The sequence below is a fragment of the Apteryx mantelli genome, chromosome 6, assembly GCF_036417845.1.
Source record: "Apteryx mantelli isolate bAptMan1 chromosome 6, bAptMan1.hap1, whole genome shotgun sequence".
NCBI lineage: Eukaryota > Metazoa > Chordata > Aves > Apterygiformes > Apterygidae > Apteryx > Apteryx mantelli.
Genome location: NC_089983.1, coordinates 38,055,052 through 38,077,771, shown reverse-complemented (window position 1 = coordinate 38,077,771; position 22,720 = coordinate 38,055,052). Strand labels below are relative to the sequence as shown.

Sequence of the window (22,720 nt, the reverse complement as noted above, 5' to 3'; positions counted from 1 at the left end):
TGTGCCTCCCAGGCAGGAATACCACAACGCTGTTTGTTTTCCTTGGCTCTGCCTCATGCTATCAGGAAACTTTACAGCCTTTTACACCCCGGGGGCTGATGTGGGTTCGCGATTGCTGGCTTAGGATTCCTGCCGTCACCCTGCCTTCTCCCTTCTGCCTGGATTGGGCGATCATATATCGAGGCAAGATTGATCCTGACATTGATCCCCTCCAGCACTCCCTGTTGCTGTGTTGCTTTAAAACTTTGGGGCATGTTACTGAGGCTCAGAGATGGGGCAGAGGAAAAAACAGCAGGGAAGGGAAGAGATGGCAAGGGAAAAACGTTTCTGCCATCTCCTTTACTGTTTGTTTATTGACACGACACCAATTGAGTCTCTTAAATGGAGACCGGTAACTCAGCCCCGCATCTTGATGTGGTTCGTTGACCCAAGATACTTCTGGGTGTCTAAAGAGTGCTTTGTGTGTGCCCACTGACCTGTCTCAATCTGTCTTTTCAAAACAGCCAGTCGTAGCAGCAGGGCAATGGGAAGACATCTGTAATGTCAGCTGCCCAAATTTACAGGCTGGACTTGGCTGCAGGGACCTTGCCTTGTGCATGTGTTTTCCTACTGTGCTTTAAAGCTGCCATTCCCCACTCTCACTGGAGAGTTTTAGGAAGATGTCCAATGTGAGCAAAACCTACAAGCCCTTTGAATGTGCGGGGTGTTTCGAAGGCTGCTTTGCTGGGTGGTAGCTTGGCTGTGCTTGCTGCTGGGTTTTGCATGGCTTTGAAATCTTTTCAACCTCCCTGCAATTTTCAAATGAGCTTGGATTTCTACCTCAAGTTGCCCCCAAGCTTTGGGGAGGGATACCTGGAGAGTGAACCTTGCAGCTTTATCACTGACATCTCCCGTATCTCTAGAGTGTGTCTGAACGAAATCCTGGATCTGAATTTTGGAGGGGGTGAGGACTTCAGATCCAGACCATTATTTTCAGGTGGGGCCTATCTGTCAGGGTAGCTTAATAATTATTTTAAAGGTTGTGGTTAAATTATTCATTTTAAGAACGGCAGTCAAACAGGTAGGAAAATGCACTTTTGTGCTGCCCTTTTGCAGCATTGGGACAACGCGCCTCCGGTGCGGCAGGATGCTGCTGCTGAGCAGACCAGCCACCCGGAGGCCAGCCTGGGAGTTGTAGCCACTTTTGATTACACATTCAAATAAGCAAAAAGAAAATGTGCTTGGGAGCCAGACCAGAGCGTCTCCTGAACACCCACCTTCTCTGTTCTCTCCTGAGCAATTTATTGTAGTGCACTTTATGTTGATCTTCATTCGTCCCTCTTGCTCCTCACAGTTTTCTGCATAAAATCTGTAGTTTGCGTGATGTAGGTTGTTATTGAGGATGTACAGTGAGGTCCTGCGACCGGTGTATATTATAGCAGGTTGTGGGAGTATTACCTCAGGTCGATCTCAAGCGAGTAGAGTTGCTCGTGCTTCGGAGGCTATGGGGAGAGCCAGACCCTCCTGTGTGCAGCCGGGACTCTCCCTCGTCTGTGCTCTGCTGGCTTTCGTGGCCCTGTTGCAGGGAGTTTGCTAATGAGTGATGCTGAGCTTCAGTTGTCCTACTTGGCCTAAATTCTGGCGTGCGTCCCCTCTGGCCATGTTGCTTAATGCAAAGCTAGCAGAAATGACTCAGCTGACAGGTACTCTTCTCTGCTGACTTGCGAACTGCGAGGAACACAACTCACCTCTAAATAGCTCTGGGCCAGTGATCAGACAACTAAGTACATATGGGTGAGTAACTCCTGAAATGGCTCCAGGGACTTTTAGGGAGAAAAGGGTCAGCAGCCACAGTAAAGAAGTTCAGAGGGTTTTTTGTACTCTTTCTCTCCTTTTTGTTTGCCTTCCAAAGTACCAAATTGGAAAACTCCAAACATGTTCTCTGTACCACTTCCACACCACATTTTAAGGGAAATATCTGAGATGTTGCATGGTGGATTATTTTGGTTGTTATTGGTTGGTAGGTTCTTTTCTTCTGTTTGTTTTGGGGTGTTTTTTTTTCTTCTTATAAGGTGAAAAATCCTCTGTAACAAAGGAACGAAACACTTGAATTTAGCATTGTAAAGCCAGAGTAGTTACAGGATTACCAGATTTCAGGAAAGAAAGTCTTGGGGAACTTAATCAGATGAGTAATACAGCATGGGAAGAGGTCTAAAAATTTCCCAGTGCTGGGGAAGGAGTGACTCAAGTAAGGGCTGGAAATCCTCTGCTCTCCTCATCGGAATGCCTGTAGTTCCTCCAAAGACAAACAAGCAGCTGTTGTTGGGTAAAATTGCGGGAGGGAAAATGGTAAGGGAGGTATGGGGAGGAAACAAAGGAAAGACTGTTCAGCGGAGCCCAGCAACCAACAGATCATTTAGGTGACCCTGGTGGTAAGACTGATCAGCAAAGACCCTGAAAATCCAGCCATTCCTTCTCGGCGGAGTCTGTTGAAAATCTGGCCCACACTTTTGAAAATCTTCTTGAGGGTTTTAAAAAATTTCCAACACAATGAACATCCTTTAAAAACAAGTCATTCAGAGGATAAAGGCAAATGGAAAGGTAAGAGCCTACAAAAATTTGTAAAGATTAAGCATCTATTTCCATCTGTTCTGGCTGATATGGTCTCCAAGATTAAGGGAATTAGCTAATTATTTTACCACTAATTTTGAAAAGCTTTGGAAGACTTCACAGGCAGAAAGAAGAGTACTCAGCCCAACCTTTTGTCATCCATAGTCTCCAATAATAAAGCATAATAAATCACTAAACATCTGGTTTGACATTCTGGTTCCATTTAAGTAAATAGCAAGACTCCCACTGACAGCAAATGAAGATATCAAACAGAACCATGTTCCCTAAAGTGCCTAAAAAGAATAAAGTTTGGTAGATGAAATGGATTTGTGTTCTTTAAATAGAAGTAGAAAATTATACTATTATTTCCTCTATCCAGAAAACACATTTGTATGTACTGTAGCAGACAATTACTCCCATTTTGTTTAATGTAGCTGCTTACATATGTAAAGTTAAGCTCATCCATGCTATTTACAAAATCTGGACCTTTAAAGTTCAAGGGAATGAAACAGGTGTAAGATATCTGGATTTTAGCATATCTGGATTTAGCATATGAAGAGTCTGGGAAAGGAATGTGTCTCTGTGTATCTAAAATTGAAGGGGGGAAAAAAAGGGGGGGCAGGGTAAACGGTAATGTAGTGAGCAGGGGCATGTTTCCAGTAAGATGCCAGAGAGACTGGTTTTCAATCTCGTCTTATTTGACATTACCTTTAATAGCATGGAAGAAAGAAAATAGCATACTTTATAGATGGCACTTAAGTATGATGGAATCACAAATAATAGTGAGGAGAGAAATACAATCTGAGTAGGAAAACCAGCAAGAGGCTGAGTTTGAGGAACAAGCCTTTACTGAGATTGCTGGTACTTGCATTACCAAAGAAGAGAGGACACAGGAGGAAACAGTGAAAGGGGCTCTACTCAGAACCAAATGAATTTTTAGATTTTTCCCATTTCTGTTCAACACACCAACCACTAAAAAGCTTTACATTCATGTTAAGTTGTCCATACACTTTTAGGCTCCCACTTTTAGCTGCAAGGTATATAAATGACCCCAAGTGAATGGTACCGTGGCACAAATGGGATTTTGTAGACATGTTGTGCTGGACTCCAGGGTTATATAGCTGCTGGAACAGATGCAGGTCACTTCAGAATGAGCCAAGTAAAATGAGCAGATTTCAGGGCTCCTGGCTTTTGTTTCCTTACTATGATGACTACGTTGCTAATTTTGTTTTGGGGTGCTTTCCTGGGAGGGGAGGAAGAAGGGGAGAGGTTGAATGTGCTGGGGAGTTTTGTTTGTTCCTTAGTTTTATAGAATATCGCCCTTGTGACTTAGTTGGCGAGGAAAACCAGGAGCGGTTTAGAGTATGGATCCTTTTGCCTTTAGCAAACTGGCTTTAGGCCAGCTCAGATCAATGGTGTCTAAAAGTCATTACCATCTGACACCTGCTTGGTGGGCTCTGTGAAATTAGTTTCAACGCAGCGGCGATTGACAGAAAAGCACGTACTTTTCTTGGAATACATAATGCTAGGATGACATTGATGCCACTGTTAAACAAACAAGATTGATAACTAGAGCTACCAGTAAGCCCCAGGGCAGATATCCTTTGCCTCTGTCAATTTGTGCAATTTGCTGCTATTACGTCATAAGATTTGTATTCTAGGCAGCGGTCACGTGCGGAGATGTGGCTCCTCATGCAAGGAGCCTACATCTTACTGCTGCCATGGCTGGTTTGCTTTCATGACTCAAGTTTTCAGACAACAGTTACAGTGTAAAACATAAATGTGTCCTTCATGTTACAGAAGCCCCATATTAATACCAGATGAATACATTGCTACAGATGTGTCATTAACTTTTTATTAGGAGATGTGCTATTTCACTTGTTTGGGGAGAAAGAAGGGTCTGGAGTCAGAGAAAATTTGTTGTTGTTGTACTTGTAAGGATCAAGAGAGCATATAAAATACACATGGCTCACAGAAAAACATAATATTGCACTTAGTTCTATCTAGTGTCTTTTACATGTCAAAATACCAAAATGCTGTAGATCTATAGGAACACTAGTGTGAAAAGGGATAGGGCTAGATTTCAGGAGTATCTGTTTAGTTAAGTAATAGTCTCTCTTGTTAAATAGTGGAATTGATATTGCTCGATGGTGTTTTTATGACTATGTGGGGAAAAAGCAATGGAGAATATATTGAAAGGACCATTTTGCCCCTTATTCGGTGCTGAAATAATCCTATGCTGGGCAAGAGATCTGTTAGATCCTCAGGGATGTACTAGATGGTCTAACGCTTATTTGCCTTCTCCAACATACATTAATCTACAAAGACTCTGTCTGGTTGAATCTACATTTTGTTGAGCAGAAAATAATTACCCAGAGCTTAACAAAATCCAACTTTGACAAAGGAGCTGCTCGAATATGGATTACCCTTTGCAGCCTGGGTGACAACTATAGACCATTTTTAGGTTTCTTTATCATCACTCACATCTCTAGGTTTCCTACCTTTGCAGGTGTATTTCCCTTCCTAAGTTTCCTCCTTTACCATAATTTGTGTCCTTAAATCATCGGCATCTTCCAGAGGCTACATAAAGCACCTTTCTCCATCCCTAGCACTGGACTTGCTCTTGCCTAAACCACCCTTTCTTCTTTATCTACCCGCATCGCCAGACTACAAGAATTTACTTGTTCTCACAGAAGACTTAAGTCTGCAACCACAAAGCTGAAACGTGGAAGCAGAGCGCAGGGTCGCCTGGCAGCCGCCTTCAGACACGGGCTGACACGGGGCAGATCCAGGCAGGAACACGTGACTGCGCTAGTTTGCCCAAGCTGCCTTTCCGAGGGGTGTCGAGTCCCCGCTGCCTCTTTCCATTCGGCAGCCCCGGAGGGAAGGTTTTCTTAAGGCTCAAAAGCCTGCTGAGGCTGGGAAATGGTTGTGCTTCAGAGTCCCGACAAAATGCCCCACGCTCAGGAATTCCTTCTGGCTATTCCTTTCATTGGGGCTTTAACAGCATCCAAGTTTTCTTGTGGATGACTGATCCCATCATTGGTAGTCAGAGACCCTCTGTATTTCTGTTTTTATTAGAGGTCAGTTTTGCTTGGCACAGTGACAAGAGTTCCTAAGAGTGTTTATGGAACACCACATTCATTTTTTTTTAATAACCTGCTTTACTGATGTAAACATAAATCCAGATTTAATCAGACTTTTTCTCAGGTGGCATTAATCTTCATATTTGAATAAATGCAATGTTGTTTTATTTCACGGCTTTAAAAATAAAAATAAACACCTATTCAATAAAGAAGTCACTGTTGCTAGAAGATGATGGAATGGGATGTCAGAGGGTAAGAAAGGGAATAGTTTGTTCTGTGAATTGCATGAGGCCATAATCTATAAACCACGATCGATTAAAGAGGTATTGAAAATGTTAGAGCAGGAGGTGGATACTAATAAGTCAAGGTCCCTGATGTGGAAAGGAAAATAAGGTGAAACTGCCTATGAAAATCATGTGTATGTTCACTGTTCTTTTCAAATAAGTTACATGTGTTTGGCCAATAGATGAATTTTAATTTTAGAGGTCATTTTACGCCATAGCTTTAATTTATGCATTCAAAACAAATCATGTGCAGAGTAGGAATCATTGGTGCTAAGCACGTGTGGGCGATAAATTGCACACGCGCACTTCAGCTTCTCTGCCTTTGTGTCCAAAATCAAGCACCCAAATGCCAAACCTTAGCTATACAGATTAACATCAACTGTAGCCCTCACAGTGGTGGTACCTGACAGCTCTAGTGTGCTCTTCCTGAGTAGTGCCCTGCTGCACAAATCACTCCATTAATTGCATATAAAGTATGTGGCTACTGATCTGGAGGAAAGGGCAGTAGCATCTGGCACAGAATATGTTATATTCACCAGCTGAGAAATGAAGTTGCTACTTGACCACCGTCTGACTAAAGCAGCTCAGTTCCACTTGGCTTCTCCTCTCAGTGGGGAAAGATAATGGATTTGCACAGATCACTAACTCATCTCTGCAGTTTAAATTTTTAAAGGTATCAAAACTATAGGGATTGTTTGAAGGTGTGGTGCTTTTTTTCCCTTTATAATCTTATTTTCCTAAGCCATGAACATCCTTTTGATTCTCATTCTTCTCTTTTCATGCCATCTGGCTTTAGAGAAGACAGAAGTCCACTCTTCCTTGCATGGGCTATTGAGGTTGTCAGTAATTATGATTTGGTTGGCTGGTAGCTAATATGATTGTTTGTTTAGTTCATCCTCTCTGTAGGTTAATAGCAATGGGACAATAAGCTAACCTTGTCAGGAAATGCCTGTCTGCCAAACACAGCTGCATGCCTGCAACTAGCAGACATAGCTAAAACCACCCTCCTGCTTGCAAAGTGCTGTGCGCTCAGCGTTAACTTGCCTGCTCTGAGTGGAGCGAAGCCATGTGAATTCTGAGATCTGGTTCCTCAAAAGGAGCGAGGTGCTGCCCGTCACCTAGGATGCTGAGCACAGATGAGTGTTGGTTGCTCAATGCCTTGCAGGATCAGGCCAATAAATGTTTGCGCTGCGTTAGTGAGTTGATAATGCTGCTAACCCTGTGCCTCTAATAAACTAAGTGGTGATGCCTACTGGGTACTTAAAAGTCTAGGTGCAGAATGGGGATCATCATCTCCCTGGTGAACGTGATGTTCACTGCAGGCTCCAAATTCATCAGCAAAAATGTAGAACCCTCTCGTATCATGGTGCCACAGTTTTGTTAGCAAACACAGTTTGGGAAGGGGTTTCTTAGCCTTTGGATCTAGTCCCCTCCTCTGTAGATCATCACATCCTGTTGTTCCATTCTGAATTGCATTTAGTCATCAATAAGGAATGAGAGAGAGGAAAATGTAGAGAGGATGAAGGCTGGGAGAGCAAGCACGTCCTGATAGATGAGAGAAGCACAGTCCTTTAGTGTGAATGCTCGAGATGACTGCTTTGTGGCTCTTGGTACAAAATGGCATGTTTGCTTCTCTTCTTTCTGGTAATAAGAGTGGGAAGAAGCTCTAGTAATTCTTTCTTTCCCTTGGTCTGTTAAAGCCTAATATCTTCAGTCTGGTTCTATTGATCTGAAGATCCATTTATTACGCAGTCTGAAGCTTTTTGTCTGTCAGGGAAAACTGACCAAAAGATGAAGTCATCTAGACCCAGAAGCGAATTAAAGTCTGACTGAGAAACTTCTGAACTAGAGACTTTTAAGCCTTAATGAAGTTTTTGAAAGGAGACATCATTTAGGCTATTACAAAAAAGTTCCCAAATCCTTGTGTCATTTAGATTATGAGATTGCTGCTGTCACTTTGCAAGCACCTTGGGACAAGCATTCTGTTTAGAAAGCAGTTGTGCTCAGTGATCAATCATTATTGTGTGCCTTTGGTCAAATTCAGCCCCTTTTAAGAGAAAGAGGAAGAAAATTTAAAAAGATAAAAACAAAAGAAAGGGCGGGTCAGTTGTGACGTCTAGTTCTCAGTGCTGTGGGTGAGCAGTTCCCATATTTGTCCAAGCAGAAATCTCCTTATCTGGTGTTCATCATAGGATGCTGACCATACTTCCCAAAGGTGAAGTTGTAGCTGCTGCAGCAATGTCACATGACTGGAGATGGAGAGGAGATGGGATTAGGACATAAGACAAGGCCTGAACGAGGGGCGTGAAGGGGAGATACCTAACAGAGCATCCTTGAGATTGCACTAGGAGACCTCCTGCTTTAGGCTGGTGACTGTTTTATCTATGCCTTGTTCATATTTTAGAAGGGGTGAAGCTTCCCTTCTGGGAGAGAGGCACTGGGACCAGCTGCTCAGCCTCACGTGAAGGGCCCGTGCCTCTAAGGTGCTGCCTGGTTCCCCACAGCTGCCTTTGGGTTCCCTTCTTCTTCCCTTCCCTTTTCATTTCCCACCATTCCTCCAAGGAATGTGCCTATGGATCAAGATATTTGTACAGCCTCATGCCTTACATATATCTCCAAGTAGGCCCTTGGGGCATGGGGAAGTAAAAAGTGCTATGATCTCCCTTCCCCACGTCATGAGTCCTTGGCTTTTCTTGAGGAGATCTTGGGGAGGACCAGCATCTTGGAAGCAGAAATCTTTTTACTGCAAATGCTAATAGTGAAGGCTCAGTATTTGTAAGCTTCAAAGGCCCTATAAAAACTCTTTTGAGTCATAGGTAAGAGTTTCCATTGACTTCAGTGGGCTGTGGATAGGGCCCCATTTGCAGAGTCTTAATCCTTTGTGTTATCCCAGATCGCTGCTGTAGAAATGACTGCAATAGCCAACAACAGCAAGGCTTACAGCTCCGGAACAGCAGGCAGCAGGTGAACTCTTATGAATAAGATCCTATTTTCATGCAAATGTCCTTGGTAAGTGAGAATAAGGAACCAGAGAAAAATACCTTAAAAATGGAATTGTTTTTCAATTGAGCATTTTCAATGTGTATTCCATTATGCCTCAGATAAGACATCTATTGCAAGCCAATGAACTAAAGTGAATCGCTATTGATGGTAATGCCCTGTCATAACAACTCCGACCTCTTAGATATCTGTCAAGAGGTGCTCTCCTGAGTCCTCACTGAATGACTGAATGCATTACAATTAGTAGATGGCCAGAGGGGAACTGAGGGCACAGGCTGTGTGGTAACCTCACCATCTTACTTTCACAAACGTACCACTTTTGGGGATTTTATTAGCTAAGTCATTAGCATTAATACAGCCAATGTTCCCTGCCATGCTCAGGTCCTCTTCTGGAGTAATGGATTCCCTTTACCTGTGTGAATTTTGGTGGGAAATGTTGCTGTCATTGGTTCCTTAAGGCATTGCTCATCTGTCACTGAGGAAACCGATGTATAGATTTCACTGCTGAAGACTGTATATATGGTATGAAATTCTGGCCCTGCTGAGCCAGTGGCAGAAGCTCCATTGACTCTAGAAGCATCAGAATTTCATTCTAGCATGTAAACTCCTCTGTAGCTTATTTCACAGATTTTACATAATGCCCCACATGACTTCAGGTCCCCAGGCCTGTGTGGGACTTTTTGGCAGTAGCATAATATGAAATGATATTTACACATAAACATTTCAATTTATTTAGTGTTCTGAGCACAAGGAAATGCTGTGATATCTTTTCATTTTCCACACCACGGTGTCTGATCTACTAAGAATGACAGCACATTACTGAAGCATTTTGATCTCTGTGTGTGCGTGTATGCATACATATATTTGTCTTTTGGTGTGTGTTCACTGGTGTGGTTTAATCATTTAATGACATAAATAGGGACATATATTCTAAAGATATCTTAAAGATATAAATTAGGGTGGATTTTGAAGTGTTCACTTAAGGTATTTGCCAGAAATGTTCTCTTGCAGTAGTGCACATTGTAATGCTTTTCCTGCTTACAAAAGGGAAAAAAATGAAGCAAATTGTGTGTAAGTAAATACATTTCTCCTTACCCTTAAGTGTATCGCTGTCAGTTGATATAATAGGTTTCTTACCAGAGTTGAGGCAGACGAGTGGGCTCTGAATTCTGAAGGGAGGCAGACAGCGTAGCTATTTTGTTTTTAGATTTCAAGTGGTTTTGAGGGCCTGCTGTCAGGTGGGAAGAAGTCCTAGTCTTTGATGGTTGTTAAATTACTGAGTGCGTGTTTCGACAACCCAATGGAGTCGGGGTCCTGTGTGCATGGCAGAGGCAGCCAAATAGAAATTCATTGCTTCCAGGATCCCGGACCCGGAGACAGCCCAGAGTGGGCCAGCCGCAGCTCCGTGCTAACAAGCGCCGTGTCGGACTTCTGCCAAAGCCCAGCGTCGCGTCCTGGTCCAGGGGCTGCAGTTGGGTTCCTGATGGCCCGTCAGCTGTGGGGGTCAGTGTCGGCAGCAAGGGACTGGCAGGCTGTGATTCATCGGGTGCACTGTGAGGGCTCTGCAGCTCGCAGCTCGCAGCCAAGAGCAGCACATTAGCTGCATGACATACATTATGATAGTGCCAGCAAAGTGGTCAGTGCCTAACTGGGATATATTGCAGCCTGCGGAGTGGCTGAGGGCTGCAGCACAGAACATATGGAGATTATTTCCTGAATTTATGCAGCACATGTTTTCCTATAAATTAAACTCAGAGAAAATGTGTATCATAATAGGGCGATGCTCACAACAGCCTTCCCTGTTATGAATTACAATGACCTCTCTCTGCTCGCCGGGTGCCCAGCAAAATGGCTTCATGCAGTTGGAAACAATAGCGTGTACTCGGTGTCAGGGTCTGGAAGCATGACCAAAGGGCTCTGTAACTAAAACCAGGAGCTTTTTTTTTTTCATTGCTTCTCTCATTATTATTCTTCTCTCCAGAAACTGCACAGTTCACTCCTGAAGTGCCGAGTTACCTAGAAGGTGGCCCTGCTTCCTCCTCGCAGTCCCGATGGCTGCTCAGTAACTCGCTCTACGCTGACCGTGTTGAGGGGCTGCTGCAGTGTCGAAGGCAGATAAGACCTTTCTGTGGACGTGGAGGCAGTCCCACTCCGCAGATTAGGGCAGTGTGTCTTGCCAAAACAGTAGGATCAGGATCCATAGCCAGAATGAGCAAAGCAGCACATGTCCCTTCTGTGTCCTTGGACTGAGGATCTCAAATCTTCTCTAGGCAAATATTTGATGTTCTGTTGCCTGGGGCTGAGTCAAAATCGTCTTTGCCTTTTCCTTGGATGTTTTTAAGCAGTTGAAAGAAAATCTGGTAGACAGCCCACTGTGACTTCCATCCTAGAGCATGAAGGATATAGAGCTTTGTTTCTTATAATTCAGTAGTTTAAATCTTCAGTAGAGCAAATGTCCTTCTGCAATGTATGAGCAAACTCGAAACTTGTAATTAAAATATAAACATATAGGTATGTGTAAAAATCAGAGGGCACCAGAGCACACAACCGTCTAGGGTTTGCTTTAGGGCAAATTGCTGTGGAGTCAGTACAGACTGGTACAGCATCCAGCATTTTCAACTGTGCTTGACGGACATGGTTTTTCATTTGTGGCTGATTACAAGCTAATACGATTTCAAAGATTTCTGGGTGGGAACAGTTCACATCTCATTGCATTTGATTCTTTTTTTTGATGTTTCATTTATCATACTGATACCTACCCTAGAATAAATTTTATTACTCTCCCATTTAGCTTCTTGAACTGAATTTTTCCCTTTGGTCTCTTGCTGGTGTCTAATTGGCAGTTTTCAAATCATTTGGGACTTTCGGAAAGATCCTAGCAGCTCTTTGTGTGATAGAATAGAACAGATCATTGGAATAAAAAGTGGTGTTACAAATCTTTTTAGGTTTAGTCCTCTCTTCTTTGTCTTTGACTAACACATGCATGATATGGCTTGTACAATTATGTTTTCATAATGAAAACTAACAACTTGAAAGTGACTCATAGGAATAACCAATACAGCTGAATTTTATCAGTACAGCCTAATTCTGTGACTGACCATCTCTGTCTAGTGGCAGTAGTAACCCTAGTTATTTTTCTTTAGCAGCTCACATGTTGGGAACACCCACTTAGCCTGTAAATATGGATTCAGGAGGAAAATGAATACAGCAGTGTTCAAAGCAGCCAAAAGCTTAGAAATAATGTTCTGCTGTGACTTTTCCAAACTGACATCTTGATGTTAGAATTATAAATGAAACCATTGTTCCAGCAAAGGCTAAGACTAATAGAAAGCCTTTATTACTGGTCCATTGGCTAATTGTGCTTGTCTAACCCCTTTGGATGGACAGAGTGTCAGAAAACATACTCACAGAGGTTGCTTTGTGTGAGATTTGGCCTGATGAGTGATTACTTGGGGGCACAAAGATATCTCAATGACAAGTGTTCTTTGACTAAAATTTGTAAAGTCATTTTCTTTCCCTAGGCCTTGGAAAGGAGTGAACTGATTTTTAATCTACAGCTTCTATGAGTGATACTTGCTTTGTGTCCTATCACTCTTCTATTCAGCCATTCTCCCCTTCCAAGCAGGTAAACCTCTGCTTAGAAGAAATTGTTTCTTCTGCTGAGCCTCAGTGCAGTTGACAGCTGTCATATACAAGCACTATACTTGAATACGCATTTTTAGAGCTAGCCAGTCTTAAAGAGCTTTAATCTTTTCTCTTTGCACATGCAGGGAATGTCTAGGAGCCAGAGACCCCTACTGCGGCTGGGATAGCAAGCAGAAGCGATGCACCACCATTGAGGACAGCTCCAACATGAGCCTGTGGACTCAAAATATTACTGAGTGCCCAGTAAGTGGAAGGAGTGGAAATATTTTGTATCCACTGGTGTGTGAGTGTGTGTGTGTAAAAGGGAGAGAGAAAGTGAGTGTGTGGTAGCCTGATGCCAAGAAGCTGCCTTAGGACAAGCTGGTCTCATTGTACAGCTGCATCCTCCTTGCTCTGTGCTCTGGAGTGACCTGAGAGGGGAAGAGCACTGGCTGTTAGGGGGAATGCCGAGCCCAGCGGCAAACACTTTCTCTAATTCTGAGCACGGACATCCCAATGCATTTGTTTGCCCCAGAAGGGGGGATCCCAAGACAAGCATTCAGTCCCCCTCCTGCCCACCCTTGCCTTGAGTGGAGTAGGTTGGATCATGCTGTTGGGTTGCTGCTGAGAAGGAGGTAAGCCCAGGTGAAAATGGAGCCACCTCAGGAGTGCTCCGCCATCTGCACCATTTCCTTGGCTTCCCTGTAGGTCTGGGAAATCAGAATAGCTGCTGTACAGCGTCCTCAGGCTGTGTCCAGTTTGTTCCCCTCTTAGACTCCAGAGCTGGATGCAGGAGTTAAAGCTGGTGAAGAAGCATTGCATTGGAAAAGGTGAAAGCGTCTGAGGAGCAGCTGAGAAACAGGGCATGGATGGTTTGCAGAGGGAACGAAAGGATACAGTATATATTAGAGAACAGGAGGGAAGGGGAGAGTGTTAATTTCTAACCTGAATTTAGTAGACCAAAAATCAAATCTGTGTGATATTTCAAGGGGATTGTCTTCTTTCCTTGCCCTGTTCTCCATGAGATGTGGCAGTTAAAAGAAAGTGGCACTGCCTGAGTCAATTTGAGTTGGCTCTCTGGTTCCCTTCTCACCCACCCATCCTTTTTCTCTCACTACAATATCCGGCTCCTGACTGTGATCCCCAGAAGCCGTCTGGCCAAATTTAATTCCTGCTGCTTGAACCATACCTGCAACGTGGTTAGGAAGGAAAGCTAGTCTTATTAAATAAATTGTAGTGTGTGGGGAGGAGAAATTCTCATTAATGTCCATTGTTATTATCTAATGTCAATTAGCATGTAAATACTGCTAAATACAGTAGACAGAGAGAGGGGGCTGGATGGGTTGTATCTTCAGTATGCTATTTCTGTCTGGAGGTGCTGGGATGTTTATGCCTCTTATCTTCCTTACTTCTCAGATATTTTCCCAGGAAATATTAGTCATTACTTCAGTCCATCCTCAGCTTGGCAGGCTTAAGTTTTTCGCTGCTGGATTCAGAGGCTTGTGTGTTTATAACCCTCCCGTGTTGAACTGGGATGCAGTGCTTCTTGATTGCCCACGCTGTTATCTCGTCCTGCTTAATGCCTGTGTCTGTTGATAGGTGTGTGAGGTGTTAATCCGCTGGTTTGAACATGTCTGCAGTGGTGCACACCAGGGAGCAGGCTGCTCCAGATCATTGTTTCAAGGTCATAAAAATCCGGCGCAGAATATTGAGGAGCTTTGGCTGCTCTTGGGGTGCTCATTTTACCTTTGCTTTAGCATTTCCCTTGTAGATTATTTTAGGTTTAGGTGCTGTCATTCTGCTGCATACATCAGCCTTGTGCCCTTCGACTGAAGGGCCACCAAGCGCTTTAAAACCCACATACAATCACTTTCTCTTTCTTTCTGCTCTGCCCCTCGCTGAAATGAATTCACCTCTGGGATGGAAAGGGATGGCTCATTTAAGCACCTACGTCAGCTGTGCACCCAAGTATGTTCCTAACGTTCAGTGCAGGATAAAGACTGTGGTCAACAGAGGCAAGAGGCTAGGGCAGTGTGTGCAAATGGCCACTAAAAAGGTAAGGGAATGCAGTGGCCCAAAGTGAAATTTCAGTTAAAACAGGCCTATTCTGAGAGTTTAGTTTGATGAGTTACTGTCTTAAGAAATCTTGGCTTTTCTCACTCCACTTTTCTGGGCCAAGCACCATGCGCTCAGCTACGCTGGTACAGCTGTATGTGAGATCACACTAAAGCACGACATGGTCTAGGTTAAAAACACCCCTCCCAAATAACCTTTTCCCAACCCAGATAATGTCAGTGAGTCCTTCTGCAGCCTAGCCCGCAAACAGATGTCCTGGCACAGCTAAAGGGGTGGCATGCAGGAACTTTCAAAGCTGAAACTGGCATATTACTGAATTATGTCCTAAGAGGGCCAGGCATTAGTGTGAGTCAAGCACAACACTAAAGAAACTCGACAGCTACTCTTATGCAAACATCCTTGTTCAGAGCTGGTCTGTACATCTTTGTACAGCACTGCCTTGTACTACAGCTATTTGGCTTTAATAATAAGGGACCTTGGATACAGGATTAATCGTACTGTGTTAACATAGCACTTTGTGCAATGGTTAATATATGTTATTAACAGATAACACTCAGAATCTGCTAAAGATCCATTGCTAAGGTTGCAATGTCAAACATTCAAATATTAAGAAATGCTAGGACAAATGCTGTATATGCAGCTTTTGTATTCCCTATTGGTGTATGTGCCATATCAGGCAGTCTTGAACTACATGACTGCATGCTATTTCTTCTTAGGCTTGGGAGAGATGAGATGTTTTTTGTTTTTAGGAAAATGAACCCCCCCCCACACACACACACACACATATCCTACTTTATAGCATCATATTGATGCCAGTATGAGACATCAGCAGGAAAAGGACTTCAGATTCAGCTCACAAACTCCAGCTGCCGAGCACATGGGGTCACTGCTGACGGCAGTTAGTTGTCTGGGACTCAGGAATTGAGTATGTCCAGTGTCAGGAAGTGACTATTCCAGTTCTTCTTCTCACAAGCCAGATCATGCTCTGCCTCTCAGGTTTTCATCCCAGGTCCACTCCATGTGTCCAGCAAATCCCTATCTCAGCCATCTGGCATCTGCTCCTTGCCACCGCCTTTTCTTGCTAGCCAGTCCCAGTCTCCCCACTCCTTTTTTAAGGGTGGCTAGTGGACTTGCACCCCGCTCTTAATTTGTGTGGTCACAGCCACTCAGTGCTGCAGTTCCTGGGATGATCCTGCTCTGGCCAGCACTAGAGCATGCCCAGTGCACAGAGAATATATCAGGACTTTAGGTGCCAAAATCAAAATCTGTAATAAGCATTGAGAAACCGAGAATTTTCCTCTCCACCTCCCAAGGATTTTTTACCCTAGATAGATTTGAATGGCTTTTCATGAAAATTGCAAAAAATGTTACAAGGACATGATAAAGATCAGTTCCTTGCTTTGAACACTGGAATGATTCAAGGAAAAGGTTGCTACTTATGGACAAATGTTCTTTTTTTCTTAGGTTTGATTTTAGAAATGGTTGAAGTACCTTGATTGAAACTTTCCACAAACTTTCAGCTTCTATCAAACAGCCAACATGGAAATGTCCAGTTGAAATGATTGAAGCTTGGCAAAGTTATAAGCAGTTGACATCCGAATCCCAAGGGGGAAGTACTGATGAATCTAAAGAACGGGCAAAGCTTCTAGCCTTGTCTATAATGTCAGAATAAACATTGAAAATATCCTGTTGAGAGGTTGGGAAGTGCTCAGTCTGAATTTTTAAATGCTGTACTTGAGCCTTTAGACAGTAGGAGGAAGAGATGGTACAAGGAGGAAAGGATGAAGCCTTTGGTAGAAGTATGCCAGTTTACAAAATAAGAGAACTCAAATTGGTCATATTGTCCGGTGAGAAAAGTGCATTAGATCACAGGTGTTTTTAAAGGTGTCCTCTCTATTGAATGGACACTGTTGGCTTCAAAGGACTTCCCTTGTAGAGATCTTCCTGCAAATGATCAATGCATATGGGTTTTTATCCCAATTCCCAGTTTGCTCTTTTGAAGATATTTCTGTGAATTTAAAGATGGAATAATAATCCATATATAATTTCTTAAGGATAAAAACTTCCCACACTCACAACGTGACATGTTTATAAATCCTCACATTTCAGCTATGGCCGCTTATTTGTTTAATTTTTGGGTTGCTTCCCAGTATCACTCATGAGCCAATAATTATTTGTCAGCTTTTTTTTTTTAATTGAAGCCACGGGCCATATCATACCATTGATTTCTGAACAGAACTCCCTGCTGGAATCAGCAAGGCTTTCTGGCTCAAAAATGAGTAGAAATGATCCAATACTTGGATTATGACTTTTGTACGGCAAGAGGAAAAAGGGGATAAAAATCTAGTATTAAATATTTCAAAGTAGCTCTCTTTATATTTTTACCCCCTAACTTTTAGCAACCCAACTGTCTTCATTTTTGACTGCATGTGTGTTTAAAACAACAAATTTGACGACAGCAACAAAACGCAGTGTTCTCTTCTCTGGGCGTCTTGCCTCGTAACCTGCAGCCCGGAGCAAATTTTTACTACGGCTTGATAATCTATTGAAAACAAAGGTTTGTAACAGAGGCTTGAAGCCCCGTAAGTACAGTCTGACAAGCGCAGTAACAGATCTAAATTACTTCCGTGTCACTGCTGCATATTTTTGATGCCGTGAGAAGGGTGGGAGGGAAGATGACAGCCCACGAAAGGTGCGTAGTGAGTGTTTAACGCAGTGCCAGACTCGGAGAATAAACTCAGGGCAGCGTGTTTCAGAGGACGAGTGTTCAAGGACATTTCCCACACGTACGGCTGACTCACTGCGTGGCCCCAGACCAGTCTCGCAGCCTCTCAGTGCCTCAGTTTCCTTGCTGGTAGAGCAGAAGAAATGTTTTTCCCCCCCGGGCAGTGCAGTGAATTGATGCCTGATGGCTGCAGTCTGCGAAGTGTGGTCCCCATGGTTTTTGTCAGCAGCTGTAGCTGGCTCGGTTTTTGAGCCAGGCTTGTTCGCCAGGGCCCCAGCCTGGTCCTTTCTTTGCCCTTCTTTGCGTGAGACACCGAGGCCAAGTTCAGTGTTGCCTTTGCTGGCTGTTTTACCAAAGCCGCTGAGCGTGCCAGGGTGACGTTAGTGGGAATGAGTCGCCCGTTCCCTGCCTTCATGTCCCAGCGGGATGAAGGAGGTGGGGAGGTTGGAGGGGGTCTCCTGGGAGCAGCGTGTCATGGCAAGGAGGTAACCCCTCGCGAGGGAGGAGGAGAGGGGGGACGAGAGGCAGATGAGCTGGCCTCACCCCGCAGATGGCCAAGGGGATAGTGGGAGTCGCTAAGGAGGGTTGAAGTCCAGGGGGTTCCTGATGGCAGAGCCTGAGGCAGCGGACAAGAGTTTTGGAGGGATATGGGGAAACTGTGGGGGAAATGGGTCTCTCTTCCGGCTCCTCTGGTTTCTTACTAACCAGCCTTCCCAAGCCTGCCATTTTTAGTCTCCCCCTCCTTATTTCCTCTTGCCAGCTGCAGTCCCTGAGGTGCCCTTCCCAGCGCACCTGTCAGCTGGAAGTGGTGGGAGAGGCTTGGGGATGCTGGCGAGAGCGTGACGGGAGACAGCCGTCTCAGGGCAGGGCTGAGCGGCCTGGCCACACATGGTGGAGCAGCTCCAGCCCAGCAGAGCTGGGAGCTCCTCGGGGCTGCCGACCCCAGGGCTTGGGGGAAGCAGAGTCGTGAGTCTCAGCTCCGCAAGCAGCAGCATGGGGATCACTCTTGAGCTCCAGACCCTGGGTCTGGCACAGCACTTTCACACCCCCTCCTGCTGCTGGCTGGGCACCACGATGCCTTTGGCTCCCTGTAACCATAAGGCATCGTGGTATAAGACCTTCAGTGCTCATTTCCAGTACGTTTTGTATCCAAACCTCTCTCACTGGTACCACAGTCGTGCTACCTGGTGTGCACTGGGGCTGGGGAGCAAGGAGCAAGTAGGAGTCTTCCTTCTCTGCAAGGGCCATTACTCTGTTTTGCCCACAAGGTCTGTGGTGTTACATCCCTGCACATCACCTGGGTGCAGCATCTGTGTGACAGGCAGTGGGGCGCTGAGTAGCCCCGTGGTTGCCAATATGATGTGGAAATGTGTCACCTGATTTGGGGGACAGATGCAGGGGCTCCCAGCCGGTGAGGGACTGAGCTGTGCTGGGCCTGTGCTGTATCTAGACAGGCCAGCTTGGATGTCTCTCTGCACTATGTCTCTGAAGTCAGGAACAGGGGGGATCCAGGGCAGAGGTTCACAGCAGGCTGCCAAACGTAGTCTTGGAGCTAGCAAATTTTCCTCTCAGAGCTGGTTCCAGAGAGAGTGGTGGAGTGGGCACAAGAAGGCACTGGTGGCCTGGGAGTGACCCAGAAAGGAGCAGACAGTGCTGATTTTCTCAAGTTCAGCCTTGGCTATAAGGGCTAGCAGCTCGCTTGCTAAGGCCACATCTTAGGGGTCACTTAGCGGCCGTAACAGCACTGGTTAAAACAAGACACCTGGGAGCAGTCACTGACACCCTCCTTCTTGGGCGTTCTTCTCCAAATCTGTTCTGAAACAGTCTGTTCCTCATGCTTTTGCTCTGCCAGGATTGCAGTATTTTAACTTTGTTATAGTGCTTAGGAACTAGTGCAAGTCCTAGTCTGTTAGCTGCTGCACAGGCATAAAACAAAGGGCAGAGAAAACAGATGGCAACCTGCTCTGGTCTATAAATTGCCTGAGATCAGTTCTTGCTCTTTAGTCCACAGTGTGATCCTGAGCATTAATTATAGTCACCCCCATCTCTTTCACCTTCTGTCCTTCATCCAACTTATCCATCCAGGCCACAGTTCTGCTTAGAAAGGGAGCCAGTTCCTACTGAATGTTTGGACAGGGCCAAGCTCAATGAGGCCCCAATCTCAGTTGGTCTTTGTGGTTACACAAATGCTAACTAGGAAAATGGTCTATAGGAGCAGTCCCAAGTACTGCAGGGGCAGAACCAGAACAGAGTTGGGCCAATTAGCATTGGCCGTTGTATTACTTGGAAAGCTGGAGCTGCGCAGCGTGGGATTGGGGCGCATGGCGGTTTTGTGGTGTGGCAGATGGATGCTTGCATCTGATGTTGGCTGGCCGGGTAGGCTCGGGTGCCTGCGTGCACATGTTAGGTATGCGGGGTGGAATTCGGAGGGTAAATATTGATGCGGCATTGTCTGAAAACAGCTCTCTGTTTTGAATCCTGCTCACAAGCACAGACAGCTCCCATCTAAGCTGCGCCTTAATCCCCCCAGCAGCTTTGTTTGGCATTTCTATTGTGGGGCTGTCTCCTGAAATGTAAACTCACTATTAATGACCTTTTTTTTTTCAAATTAGGTGAAAAACCTGACAACAAATGGAAGATTGGGGCCCTGGTCCCCATGGCAACTGTGTGAGCATTCAGATGGGGACAGCACAGGCTCCTGTATGTGTAGGTCACGTTCATGTGACAGCCCTCGTCCTCGCTGCGGAGGTCGTGCCTGTGAAGGGGCCAGGATTGAGGTCGCAAATTGTTCAAGGTACCTCAGCATCTTTGTGCTTTTCAGGAGTGCAATAAGAATTGTGCCTGTTCACACCTGCTCTCTTTCTTTCTGTTTCCATGACTGTCTTCTTGTATCTCAGCCAAACTGATACATGTGGGGTCCAACTTGAAGGCAGTGAAAAATGAAGGAGTCCAATGGCTCTGAAGGAGGGACCTTCAGGTGTCTCAAAAGGGGCCTTTGGAAGGTGGGCACCCCAAAAAAGTGTAAGCATTAGCCTTTGCTACACTGTGCCTCAGTTTCCCTCAACTGTACAGTGGGTAGTGACCTATCAAGAGGCAGCAAGTACAGCAGAAGCAGTTGTTAGCCAACAGAACAACAGTAGGCTAAAAAAAATCAGTAAGCTCTCAATCATTGTTTTTCGGAGCTTGAAGGCTGAGGTTGCATTGCCGAAAGCAAGGAGAGATCCTTCAGAGCAGCGTTTCTTAGAGACAGAGCCTAGCTCAGCTCCTAGCAAGGTCTGTTTGCCTTGTTCTGGGAGTCTGTGAACTGTCTGCAACACATCGGCTACGTGAAAGCAACAGATCAGCAACTGGCAGCGAGCAGAGCTTAGGAGGCATGCCCACCAGGGACAGCACTTAAACAACACATACAGCTCAGCTTGTGTCCAAGTGCTGCCTTTCCAGGGATGGCTGAAGCTTGTGCTTGAGCAATATGGAGAGTATATGTCCTCCGTCTGGATGCCTAAGCATAGCCACAGTGTTTGTGTCCCTGTTACCCATCACCCTCAGACTACATCATGTCATGGCTCAAGGAAAGAAAAGATGCAGTAGTGTAAGCACTACTTAACCAGGGTGGGGCCAGCCAATATTTTGGTAAATATTGGGTCAATACCATTTTAATCTACTTCACTTTCTCTGTAAATACTCATTCTGTTAAGGACAGCTGTCTCCTGACTCCTCCCTGGAGTTTAGTTCTGTCCTTGGCACGAAAAATTCAGCAACACTCATGTTTTAATTGGCATCTCTCCTTCCAGTTGTAGGCTGTGCTGCCTAAAACACAGGCAGTCATTCGTACCCCTGTGCTGCCACCGTGGGTTGTACGGAGCCTTCCTGAGGCAGTCTTTTTATGTCAGTGGGAAATGCAAAGTGTGCCAGAGGGATGGGTTTGTCAGCACTGCTCTGATGACGAAAGAGGCAGGAACATCCTCAGAGAAGGGGATGAAAAATATATTATTCAATCTTAGGACACCGGAAAACAGCATGGTTTGAAAAATAGGGACATCTGGTCATCCTACATCCGCCTCAGCCCTCGAATTTCCTTTAATTGACTTCATATGGCATTGTGATTTTTTTTGCAAAGAGAAAGCAGGATGCTTAAAGATGAGTTCTATTAGAAAGCAAGAGCTGGAAGTCTGAAAGTGTCCTCATTTCCGTTAAAAATCCTGGAACACAAATAGATGGTGAAAATTTTTTTTTTTTTTGAGGAATTTTAGTAGAGATTACTTTCCTTTTTTGCTACAGCAACAGCAACCTTCCATTTGATTCTTTTCATTTGAGATTTTATACCTAATCTTTCTTCTGGACTGAGGTTGGGAAGGTAGTAGGTGGGTTAAAATGCTGAAGAGTACCATGGAAGAGTTGGATTTTTATGTAAGTGAATTTCTTGTTCTTTAACCTTGTTTGGGGAGTGAGAGGGCAAGGGAAGGAGGGAGAAGGGATGAGAGAACAAGAGGAGGAGGGGAGAAATATCTAACAGGGGTCTGAAATAAGGTTGCCAAGAACAAGCAAGACTTGATAACAAATGTAAAAGGTGCGAAGGGCAATGTGGGTTTTAACTTTCATCCTCTGCCCTGATTGGTGCTACGCCAGAAAATATTTCTTGCCAGCAATGTTATTAGTTCAGTAAATGCTTTGAAAATTAACATCTGTTTTTGAGCTTAGCTTTCAAGAACCAGCGAGCACCTGTTTTTTGACTAGACTTTTTAAAAAGTTTTTTTTTTAAGAAAAAACAAATGAGATTTTTTGGCTTAAGGCAGTGTAGTATCAAGATCAGGCATTTCTGTAAGACAGAGCATTGCCACTGGCTCCCTATGAAATGAAAACCTGCAGCACAGAAGAGATGGAGTACGGTTTTTCCTTCCCCTGACTCTGTGAGACTCGAAGGTTTAGTAGCATTGCCAAATCAAGGGAAGGGGAGCTTTAATAATCAAGAGATTTTAAAGACGAAAGTGCTGGCTTCTGTTTAAACACATCATTGAGTCACCATGTCAGCGGCGTCACAGAAACCTACTGCGTGCACGTGTTCAGCCGGTCGCAGATGCGAGGTACAGAGTGCTAGCTTGCACCTCTGTAATTGAGGTGTGAACAGAGGGGTTTTACATCACATTTCCCGCAGGCTAAGTTACCACTGCTCAGCTGAGATGCAATCACTCATTAAACTAGGAAACTCAATCCTGCCTCTGAGCTCTTAATTGCTTTCTGGGTTCTACAGCTTTAAGGTCACACTACAGTGGTGTTTGCAGGCTGCCTTGAATGCGAGAAGCAATTATTGTTATTTTTAATGAAATTTGAGATTTCCA

General features: G+C 44.6%; 1 protein-coding gene across 4 annotated transcripts in view; it reads left to right on the top strand.

The window, feature by feature from the left end:
- The window catches only part of SEMA5B (semaphorin 5B), a 278,169-nt gene that overhangs the window by 220,552 nt on the left and 34,897 nt on the right, over positions 1-22,720 (top strand). For all 4 annotated transcript variants that reach the window (XM_067299307.1, XM_067299305.1, XM_013960654.2 and 1 more), the window contains exons 13-14: positions 12,730-12,847; positions 19,997-20,178. In XM_067299307.1, the coding sequence (XP_067155408.1) occupies positions 12,730-12,847; positions 19,997-20,178 (300 nt within the window). The remainder of the gene's footprint in view (positions 1-12,729; positions 12,848-19,996; positions 20,179-22,720) is intronic.